This window comes from Dermacentor albipictus, chromosome 2 (genome assembly GCF_038994185.2).
Source record: "Dermacentor albipictus isolate Rhodes 1998 colony chromosome 2, USDA_Dalb.pri_finalv2, whole genome shotgun sequence".
Taxonomy (NCBI): domain Eukaryota; kingdom Metazoa; phylum Arthropoda; class Arachnida; order Ixodida; family Ixodidae; genus Dermacentor; species Dermacentor albipictus.
This window is the reverse complement of record NC_091822.1, coordinates 94,664,181-94,676,061: the sequence shown is the minus strand read 5'-3', so window position 1 is coordinate 94,676,061 and position 11,881 is coordinate 94,664,181. Positions and strand designations below refer to the sequence as shown.

At 42.8% G+C, this 11,881-nt stretch overlaps 1 protein-coding gene and 1 long non-coding RNA gene across 2 annotated transcripts; one reads left to right on the top strand and one right to left on the bottom strand.

Moving 5' to 3' along the window:
• The first annotated feature begins 1,552 nt into the window (after positions 1-1,552).
• LOC135902688 (THAP domain-containing protein 11-like) lies at positions 1,553-6,942 on the top strand. Its single transcript, XM_065432900.2, has 4 exons — positions 1,553-1,833; positions 2,285-2,461; positions 3,060-3,258; positions 4,402-6,942. The coding sequence occupies exons 1-4, from the start codon at positions 1,643-1,645 to the stop codon at positions 4,804-4,806; spliced, it is 972 nt and encodes a 323-aa protein (XP_065288972.1). The 5' UTR covers positions 1,553-1,642; the 3' UTR covers positions 4,807-6,942.
• Positions 6,943-7,064: 122 nt separating this feature from the next.
• Positions 7,065-11,139, bottom strand: LOC135902689 (uncharacterized). Its single transcript, XR_010564569.2, has 5 exons — positions 11,054-11,139; positions 10,477-10,694; positions 9,398-9,531; positions 9,271-9,335; positions 7,065-8,652 (listed from the first exon to the last, which is right to left on the bottom strand). It is a non-coding gene; the product is annotated as an uncharacterized lncRNA (long non-coding RNA).
• Positions 11,140-11,881: the final 742 nt, after the last annotated feature.

Here is an 11,881-nt window from a genome sequence, read left to right as displayed (position 1 = left end):
TTTAGTACTCCCCTGTTCATGTTACTGGTTTTTTTCTTTTTCTTTGTGCTTGTCAGAATTAACAGTGTTCGGCATACGTATGTTCTAACGTCATATCATGTGTACAATGAATTTGCGGTGTATTGTATTTTTCATCAACTGCCTGTACCTGCCCACCGACCTCTGTGTAATACCCTCAGACGTGAGAGCCTTTAGGGGTATGTTGTATAAATAAATAAAAATAAACATAGCAGAGTGTGGGAACAGATCAGTTGGTGATTGATAATTCTGGGAAGTTACTGCAAGAAAAACACGAGACTTGAACAAATGGACAACAGGAACCGCTTCGTACTGTCCCTTTCTTTAAGTCTCCTGTTTTCCTTGCGGTAACTTCCCAAAATCTGTAATTAAAAATAAGGCACTTTACACACGCTTGAAACTCGAAATAATGGGGCAGGGATTTCCAACTTGCAACTTCTGCTAAGCTTCTCATCTCTCAAACTAGCAGAATAAGCGGCGTACTGCGCTAAATATACAACTAATTTGCCGCTTCTCTCTCTGCATGGGAACTGACCGTGCATGACGCGCACCAATGCAACCCTTCAATGGAGGGGCGTTGACACCGTCGGCAAAGTTGGGGGGCCATGATGTCGGACGCGCTTTTCTCAGGTCTAAATGCCTACGTCAAAGGACACGCTAAGCCAGGCACCTTTTACACGGTCTATGACCTCTACAGAGACGATGTAAACTATCTCGCAATTGAAGAACAGCCCAGTTGTCTAAAACCTTCAGGCGCCAAGGTAGCGACGGCGTAAGATTTGACATAAACGCTGCTTTGACGGGGTACTTTTTGACGGCCAGTGCGCGTGCCACTTCTCGTATTCTATGAGAGCGGGCCTGCGGGCAAATTACGCAGAAACGCGATGCCAGAAATTAGAGGCACCCACGCAGCAGGTTGCAGCTAACAGAATGGGAATATGAGAGAGACAGAGAGAGAGAGAGAGAGCGCCCCGAAGGGAAAGGGTGCGAAACGTTTTACTAACGTCCGGCGACTCTGCTAATGAGATTGGATCAACTTCAAGAAAAAAATAACTTTTCTACGTCCTTGATGCACCCATCGGTAGCTGCGGCTTTCTGTTTGTCTGACATGGTTTTGAACAATTCACATTTTTCACAATTCAGGCTAAACATCAATATGGCTAACCGAACAACTACATTGCCCGAAATATTTTGGTTTAAGTTTTGTGCCCTTTACGAAAGCGACATTGATTAACTAGTAGAAACTTTATGAATGCCTATTTGTTTTTTACAGCGAAGCTTTTAGTTTCTAGTTGGTCCGGTTCTTTCGCGGCAGCTTCCTCGCGGAAAGAAATAACTGCGACTGAAGCGAAACGTGCATACATTTTGTGGGTATTAAGCCGCACAAAAGACAACGTAGCATCCTTCTGAATATAGAACAAGTATCCAACAATGCCAAGCATGGTCCTGATAAACATGCGAAACAGGTAGAGCTCCCCCCATACGCCCTGCAATGCAGTTTGGCTGTACACGTCGCGCCACCTAGCAGCGGCGGTGAGCACCCGTGGGTAGGCCTTCGCCGCCGCGGCACCTTTATTCGTACTACGCTCAAGCACGCCTGACAGCCTTGTTTTCCAATTTTGCAATGGATTTACCGCTGCCTTTCGGCAGCTCCTCCGTGAGAGGTGTGAAGAAGAAGAACAAGCGCAGATACTGCTGCGTTAAGGATTGCCACAACTGTGAAGGTGATGACGGCATCAAATTTTACCGCTTCCCTTCAAGACCGTGGGAAGCGAACCGGCGGCTGAAGTGGATCGTCGCGGTTCGGCGCGTCAAGTAAGTGTCGCTCTTGCGAATTTCCGTTAAACGAACGAAGGCGTAAACGGCCAAGTGACAACTGCATAAAGGCGCGTCAACTGATTCCTGCTGTTGTAAATTGGTTAAATAGTCGTTTAGCTCGTCTCGCTCCAAAACAAATGTGCAGTGGTGTTTACGTGTCAAATCTAGCTTCGTAAGCGCTCCGTGCGGGAACTTTGTACGCAGTGTGCTTTTGTTGTGCATTCATAAGCCAACGTACAGCTCGTGTCTGCGCCGGGATCAAGACGCGAGTGCTGGAACCGGACTCAATCATGCCGATGTTTTCTCGCGCGTAAAACAGAACCAAGGCAGGAGTGCACTGCACCGCACGTCGAGTGTTCGCAAATTAGCATTTCTCTCGCGCACGCTAGCACACATTTGTTCAGTCTTCGCGTTACTTAGTGTCAGATTGCTCTCTGTCATGTTTCAGCGGTGATGACCTCTCACATTGGAGCCCGAATAACAATACGAGAATTTGTTCGAGGCACTTCGTCAACGAAGAAAAAAGCAACATCGAGAATCATCCGGGTTACCTGCCAACAATATTCCCACCCGTCTACAAGAAGCGGTCCACGGTTCCTGCTGCACAGATTTCCAGGTTCAGCAGGTACCTGCTTTACTCGTGCCGCGGTAAATTATATATGATACGTATCGGACGGCCCCTTGTACACGCGCTTACTTTTGTCGCTTCAGAAGGGTTTGGTGTTGAGCTAGTTGATACATAATGAAAAAAAAAAGCTAAAGAATTAGCATGAGGAAGAGTGACCAGTCAACACAACACTGACATCAACTGGTTTATATTTGCAGTAATGCAAAATATATTCATGCAACGAATTGGGCACTGGGCTGCATGGGACAAAAAGCAGCCACAACAGAAGGGGGGGGGGGGATTCTCTTGTAGCCACAACTTCAGCTGCATTTGATTTGCGATGCTGAGGCGTATAAATTTTTTAATGTTGTTGAATTGCTGTTATTCACTCATCCTTATTTGTTGTTATGATATTACGTTTGCTAGGGATATCAAATATACTTCATTTTCCTTCGACAACCGTCAACACATAAGCCTTTCTTTCGATATTGCATCTTGCGTGCCTTCGTCATAAATAAAATATGGCCTGTGGTGTGGTATCGCACTTTATAGCAGACATGATTACTGGCCGAATTACATAGAGGTTTTCAGACTTGAGCTTTCCGTGCGTTTGCAGGTGGATGCACAGATCTGCGGCTTCAGCTACTGCAGCGCCTTGTGCGGCAGAAGTAGCAGAATTTGATGCTGAAGACGCCAGCAGCAGTGCCATCTCTGTAGCAGCCGAGGTGACTGGCGATTCTATAGATGCAGCAGCATGGGACGGCCTGAACGTGTTGTGTGCTGCTGCTGAGGTCCACGTAGCAGCCAGATCAGTGGTGAGCATTATAAGAAACTGTGCACTAGCAGAAACACCCCACTACATTTCATCAGCAGAAAATTTTGAACTAAACCTTTCTTTGCCTCTTCCTGCAGTTTGGCATGGGTCTATGGTTTCTTGCCTGACATATTCGTGGATGCATATGTGAAGCTTATATGTGCTCTGAATGGTATTACCAGCTTACAGGATTATATATACTGTATGTTAACCAACAAGGTGTGCGAGGAAGTGGATGACTGTTCAGTGTAATAAAACATTATTTCATACACCACACATTAGCCCGTAATGTAGGCCTGTAGGCATATCGAAAGGACACCAATTCTTTAATGAAAAGTGCATTGTATTTAATGGCTTCCTTCAGGTACTTTATTTTTTATGATTTAGCCATTCAGTATGTGCGAATTATTGGCTGATTTTCCAGAATGAGTATGTGCCACTGTTACACAAGGAATATAAAAGCCTTAAATGTATTTAGAATTAAATGCCAACATGGCATAAGAGATACAGAAATTATTGCGTTTGTGGCACATAAAAATAACTGTTGCAAGAGATTACACATTGCATATGGATGAAAATAAACACAATTGGCAAGCAATGTCATTAGTTGTACAGCATTTATTGACCACTCAATTAAAGTTTTGCTTCATTAATACTCCAGCATTTGCATTTTGATCTGCATAATTCTTTCAGAGTCCTTGTTTTAAGGTTCTAATTTCTATCGTATCTAAAAGTATGGAGTCGATTATACCGATAGTGATTTTAGTACCTTGCTCACTACTGTAATTGTGAAGCAAATTTCAAAAGAATGAGAGTATCTTCTTAAGTACCTAGTCTTCTGGGTTGTGCTTTTGTGTAAACAGAAGCAATTGTCAGTCTTTGTAGAAGCTGAAAACAAATTGCAGTCATGTCAATAAAATGCGTCTGCTGCACATGAAAGCCATGGCTTTATGAATAGAATGGAGCGATATACAAATGGTAGATTAGCTGTTGCACTGACAATTTTGTACCCTAGTTATCCTTACAAGATTTGTCACATAACAAACCTTTTGAGAACATGTCAAAGTCTATACTTTTTAATTGCTATGAAGTGTTAGAATTGTGAGAGCAGCACCTCCTTAATATAACATGAAATTTCTCTTAGGAAACTCAAACATCGGAGACGAGCAGCGTGACCACAAGATTTTCAGTGTTTATTTGCTGCACTGAAGGCAGCAACCTGTCAACGCAGATAACCCACCACGAGACACGCGACTGTGAAGTGCAACACATTCCGAACGTTGCCAGCAAGCACAGTGGTCCAGACCATCGGACAAGCTATTTTGCTGGCCACGAAAGTGTTTCAAGGAGTACAAGTGCTCTTGAAGACTTATGTAATGTAAGTCAGGTGGTGTTCGCCGTGCTCTTGAGCGTGTTTCCGGTCTCGACTGAGAGCAGATGTGAGGTATCTAAAGAAGACCGACTGCTGCTGTTCCTGATGAAATTGAGACTTGGCATCAGCTATTCATCCCTGGCTACCCTGTTCAGCATTAGTGTAACATCAGCCTGACGGCATTTCAAAAGTGTCCTCAAAACCTTGGCATTTCCAAGAAAGCAATGGATTTTTCGTCCTCCACTCAGAGTTAGTCAGGCTACCATGCCAGACTGTTTTAGGGCACATTATCCGGACTGCACAATGATAATTGACTCCACAGAAATTCGCACTGAGCAGCCACCAACTGTACAGCAGCAGAGGACTCTATACTCCCAGTACAAAGGCGGGTATACTTTGAAATTTCTTGTTGCGGTTACACCTGGCGGGATGATATGTTTCCACTCAGATGCGTATGGGGGAAGGGTGTCCGACACACACATTACTGTCGATTCTGGTTTCCCTGATGTCATTGAGTCTGGTGATAAAATACTTGCAGACAAGGGATTTCCTGGAATACGTACAGTTATTGGTGAACGAAACGCTGTACTTGTCATGCCCCCATTTTTACACGGCCCTCAGTTCAGTGCTCAAGAAGTTAGGGACACACATAACATTGCACAAGTGCGAGTTCATGTGGAGAGGATGATCCAGAGAATTAAAGTGCATAACATCTTAAACAGGGTGCAAATTGAAATGATAGCACTCATGACAGACGTGTTTCACGTGTGCTGTGTGCTGGCGAACCTTCAGCCTCCAATAATTAAGTTCAGTTAAATCACTGAGAATCAAGTCATCTAGCGTAGCAACTGCCTCATTTAACAGATCATTTTTGTCAATATCCACAAGGTGGGGGAAGGTTCACAAAACAAAAATTAGTAAATGGCAGCCACACCTTCATGCCTAGCAGCAGACTGTTCCTGCTGCGTCTGTGCATGCTCCGACGAAATGCACTTATTTTCAAGTACAAATGGAGAAAAAGAGCCTTGTATGTGTGTTGCACTAGAAATGGCTTATATATTTGTTTTATAATAGTAAGCTGTTGGGTTAGTTGGTTTGACATGATTTTTGCAAAGGGTAGTGCAGAAGCGTTGCGGAAAAAGGAGACGTGGACAGGAAAGACACTCACTTGCAACTAAGTATATTTTCAGAGACAAACCACCAGGAACGTTATTGCATATGCACTGCCATCGAGAATCATGAAAAAAAAAGTTTACAATTTCTTTTGCATATAAAAATCGCCTAACAATGGGACATGCATCACTACATCAATAATGACAGCAAGTGTAGGTGATGGATAGCAACGAGGCCACGTGCAAGTGGGCCGACAGAAATCATTTCAAAGAACCTTCGGGGAGAGGGGGACAGTGGAGGAGGCCTAGAAACTTCAGCCAAGGGTGAGGAATGTAAATTCCTTATCCATCTGATGCACTGACGGGGCACTAATACATAGGTTAGCGCAACGTTTCACTGCACCCCTTGGCGAAAATCTTGTCTACTCGACACAGTTAATATTGAAATGAGTGCTGCAACATCTGTGGAAGTAATCCTGTTGTGTGTTGCTACTCCACATGGTTTAATATAATTAGCATATAAGTGGCGCCTTGACGTGACCGTCGTAGGATATTATGTTTTTTTCATTTCTTCGACTTGTACAGCAAAATACCATGCTAGGATGCACTGTACAATATGTGAACTTATTCCGCTACTGTTATTGCTTCTATGTTTGCGCCGAACACATTTGTGTTCGTCATATGTGCAGTCTGCAGTAAGGCAACAATTTGTTTGTCATCGCTTTTGTTTCACAACAGAATTTGTTGTGTCCACTAGTTCTCAATTCTTGATGTTATAGTTATTCCTCTTCAATTTCATTAGCTTGCTTTGTTTACATTGTATGTATATTTCATCATGTGTTTTATTTATTTTGACCTGAATTCGGGCACTACATTTGTGCAATGAGAAATTATATATGCACTATCAGAAGAAATTGTAAACAATTTCAGAACAGCAGTGCCTCATTGTCTTCAGGTTCACCTACCTTTTTAATAAGATTCATTTACTCCCAAGACGTACACTTGGCACTCCTCTGTGCATGGAAACTGGCTAGAGTATGCTCACACATTGCACACATAACAGGCGTTATGATCTGTTTCTTTCCTGTTCGCATGTCAAATTTAAGTTGATACATTATTCACGGATTTTCTCTGTACATGTTTCAAGGTGCGTACATTTAGACAGTGAAAACTAATTACATTGGCCGATACTGTTGTTGAGCAACTGCTCTAGTCGGACAAAGAGCACCTGTCTTGCTTGAATCCTGTCACCGGTGTTTGCAGATTTAAGACACCAGAAAGTTGTACTCACTTTTAATCTGCCAATAAACTTTGACACATGTGGACATTTTACAATCAGTATTTATTGTTCCCACTTCATTTCACAAGCATGAATATGTGGGTGCAGTTTTCTTTCACCATGTAAAAGGAAAAGGTGTTGCCTCAGATCAGAAAATTCAATGCACAAACTTCCCTCATAAATTTTCTAATGCTTATTAGACGTACATGAGCACTTATAGCTTGCGTAACAAAGCTTGACTAGGAAACACAAGTGAGAAGCAAAAGCTAAGAGATCACAGTATGCATGATTACACTTCACAAAACATCATTGTTTGCAAAATAAAAGATTAGTTTGGTTGATTGCCTAAAGAATAAATACACCAATTTACCATGCGTGACAAGATGCATACAGAAAATTCAGATGAGCATTCACTCCGGTAATACTAATACCACTGAAGAAACAAAAAACTGCAGCACCACGCATCCGTGACCCTGGTGACTTGTATCGCAGGAGGCTTGAATGAAGTACAGATAATGCTTTGCTATGAAATGAATATGAGGACAGGCAGAAGCAAGTAAACAAAGGTCACTTTTTGCACAATGACTAGTCTGGTTGGTTGCCTAAAGAATAAATACACCAATTTACCATGCGTGACAAGATGCATACAGAAAATTCAGATGAGCATTCACTCCGGTAATACTAATACCACTGAAGAAAAAAAAAACTGCAGCACCACGCATCCGTGACGCTGGTGACTTGTATCGCAGGAGGCTTACATGAAGTACAGATAATGCGTTGCTATGAAATGAATATGAGGACAGGCAGAAGCAAGTAAACAAACATCACTTTTTGCACAATATGACTAGTCTCGTTGGTTGCCTAAATAATAAATACATCAATTTGCCATGCGTGACAAGATGCGTACAGAAAATTCAGATTTATATCTCTCTACCCGTGGCATTTTGCTGGAGTGTGTCCTTAAGTTGCCCACAAATTGCAGTAACACAGTGGTTATGGTGTGTTGCTGCTAAGCACAAAGTAATGCGTCTGATCCACTGATAGTACCAAAACGCTTATGCCATACGGTGCACTATATTTACAAGTAAATAACATGACGGAAGACTTTCTGTCTCTTGGAAAAAATAAAAAATTGCACATATAATAGCAAGTGTTTCAACGCTTGTATACCAAGCGTTGGAAAACCCTATTCAGTAAATAGAAGTAGCACTCTAGAGTGAGGCATCATTCACTCTACTAACTTTGTTGCCTTACAAGTTCACACAAAATCCACTGAAAATAAAATTGTTCAAGAGTTGGAATGGCCTCTTGAAGGAAAGCATCATCCCTACCGACAACCATGGTCATGCTCTGCATCTTTGAATATACAAAGAAGAAACACTGCTTTGCATTAAGCGGGTACATCAAAATCTGGACCTGTGTATAGTATCTGTGCGACTTCCTTACTATGGGGTTTCCATCAACATGATGCACATAGTCAAGGATGCTGTGCCCTGAATCGTCAAAAATCCCTCTGTCAATGCATGTGTATGGGCACTTTATCTCTAGCAAGCATGTCTCGCCAGAGAGAGAAAAAATTCCATCAGGGCTTCCACAAAGCCATGGCTGTTGCGGGTGAAATAACAGGCCCACCTGAAATGTAATTTTTTTGCTTATTTGTGTTACGCAGTCAAAAATTGTTGCACAGATTATTTCTTTCCCCATTACTTATTTCAATATTGTCAACATTTCCTTGAGCTTCCTAACAGTCAAGATGTATATTTAGGCTACTTGTTTCATATCCGTAATAAAACAGCGCCAGAGAACACAAGGGACCAGACGAAGAAAAATATGTACATGTACACATGGTGCCAAAATAATGGGTTAATAAAACATGTTTTACAACATTAGTACAATTTGACTAAGATGTATAAAAGAAGCACAGTGCGAGACTGGGATAGTTGGTAATCCATGACGAGGTGCACAGCGCAACAATGGACTGAAGGGCACAACAAAGGCAAGCACTTGCCTCCCTCGTGCCTTTCAGGTCCACTGTCATGCTGTGCACATCAGCATAAAAGAGGACAATGTACTTTCACATGTTGTCAGTTCACCTATAGACTGCCTGCGACAATATGCAGAACGATATGAGACGACATGTACTGTAACAATAAACATTGCATAGTTGAAAATGATTCCAACTATTGTTTTTTTATTTATCACAAAATAGGCTGTACTTAGCTCTCCAGATAACGCAAGTGACGTGCTCACCTCTGTCACCGTGACACCACGCTGCTGCTCAAAGTCCTTCCTGGCCACTGGCTCCATACGTATTCCTAATATAGAACACACACATGTAATTTATATTGCTTAATTAGATCCAACAATGTTAACGTACCATATGTTGTAGCCTCGGACGAAAAAAAACTGGACTTGAAAACGCTGTGAACAATCTCTTTAGGGCCTCTGCGGGTACGCAAAATTGTGTGAGCTGCTGTGCTGCTGATGCGCACTTTGCGTTCCTCGTGCCACCTGCATAGACGTATATATACACAACATAAACATAACGAAACGGACATGTCAGAAATATACATATGCAATGCTTTCTGAACCATTGTTACCTCGGACAACTTGACTGCCGAACAGTCAGCACGCATAGCTCATTAACCGACTCGCATACAACGAAATCGTTGTAAAAAGCCCTCTCCTCTGGTGTCAGCGCTTGCAGATGGTTCCTTGGGGCTATGGTTACTTTTGTAAAGTCACCTAGCACGTCCAGCATGTGAAGTGGTCTATGGGGTCACTTAAGCAGTATGTTAAGCTTTTGATGCAGCAATGCTCTTCGATCCTATTCGAAAATTCGATGAAGAATTTCGCCACGCCTAATCTCCGCTTCACTTTTCTCCATCTCCTTAAGTACAGTTGTAAAAGGGGATTCAATGCCCCCGAAATGTTGAGTGACGTAGGTAGGCGGCAGCTCTGCAGGCTGCTTGTTTCCCACAAAGGGACTGTTGTTATCTGCAAACAGGAGGACATGAAAGAGGATAGGGCATTAAAATAATACACAGAAAGACGGATTTGACTTCGTACAGGAGTAGATTTCGAGCGAAGAAGCGGGAAGGAAAACACTGCTTACTTGGTTATGTCAGGTTGCACAGTAAAAAGGATACACTTTCCCTCATAAGTGACCCATCTTTGGTTCAAGCAAGAAAATTCTAAAGGCATGTTTTAATTGCACTTCGTGAAATAAAAAATAGCAATTATGTGCGTGTATATAGTAATGAACACTGCATGAGTAATCAAGAGTTCTTTTTCGTAAATTTGTATTGCTATGATGCGTTAGCGAAAAACTCGGCTGTTTCTATTCACGTGTAGACTGCACAGAAAAAATTCGGGGCGCGTACGTAACACAAGCTAGGATAAAAAGGCTAAATAATATAGCGAAAGCACATAGAACAGAAAGCAAGAGCACCCTACCTCCAAACAGCTTTCTCAGTGGCACTTTGTCGTCATGGTCGGGCTTCGTCGATGGTTTCCCCCATGACTGCGGACCGCTCGTACACGACACGTCCTCGTGCAGCTTGATGTAAAATACCACCGCTGCGCAGTGTTTACAGTCACCGAGGGCGCCGTAATGGCACGTACACGTCCCCTTCAGTATAGTTCGAGGCGCGATCGACAGCTGTAAACGAAGACTGCGAACGAAAAAAAAGAGGTGAGCGTTAGGCATGACGCGCGGTGGCACACGCATACGTAGTACATCGCGAACGAACTGTCGACGGGAACGAAAGCGTGAGCGTGCGGCACGGAAGCGAGGTGCAAGTACACTTCTGATACGTAGCGCACGATAAACGAGAACAAAAAAGAAAGAGAGACGGACGGGGACACAAGCCTTCCCTTTTGTTCTTGCTTATCGTTCACAACTCGCCAAAACTTCTAGAAGTGAGATATGCAAGGCACGTTCGAAGTAATTAGGCTACAAATGACAGTTGAAAAAGCTCTACAGCCGTATGTGCACACTCAAGTGCAATAAAATAATTATTTGTCAACTTACTTGGAGTTCGGCGTCGTAAGCCTGCTTGCTTTGTTGTGACAAGCACTTCGCCGAGATGTCCGTGCGGTTCACCTCTCTGACACGATACACATGATTGTTGTCGTAAAGCTGGCGTCCTTTTTCAAGCGTCGATGGTCGGAAATGAGCCTCGACGTTTTAAATTGCCTTAAAACCGCTATGCAGCACAACCGACATGATTCAAGCGAGTGCCGCAAAAGCATGCCGTCGTAGAAGCGGCCGCCTCAGTGTTTTGCAGAACTGACACGATGGCGCTGATGGCTGAGCCGATCGCTGCGCCGCCTGACAATTGCAAGGTGCCTATAGAACTACTGCCGTAGATCTGAATGTATTCGATTATATGATTTGTATATTAATGTCGCATGTTTGAACCCTTTTTTGTTAGTTAATATTTCTAATACTGTAGACCTTGTTGCTTCATTTCATTTTAACCTGTTGTTTCGAAGATGTATAATTGGTATAATTTTTAGTACTCCCCAGTTCATGTTATTGGTTTTTTTCTTTTTCTTTGTGCTTGTCAAAATTAACAGTGTTCGGCATACGTATGTTTTAACGTTACATCATGTGTACAATGAATTTGCGGTGTATTGTATTTTTCATCACCTGCCTGTACCTGCCCACCGAGCCCTATGTAATACCCTCAGACGTGAGAGGCTTTAGGGGTATGTTGTGTAAATAGATAAAAATAAGCATAGCATAGTGTGGGTATAGATCAGTTGGTGATTGATGATGTTGGGAACTTACTGCAAGCATAACACGAGACTTGAACAACGGGACAACAGGAACCGCGTCGTACTGTCCCTTTCTTTA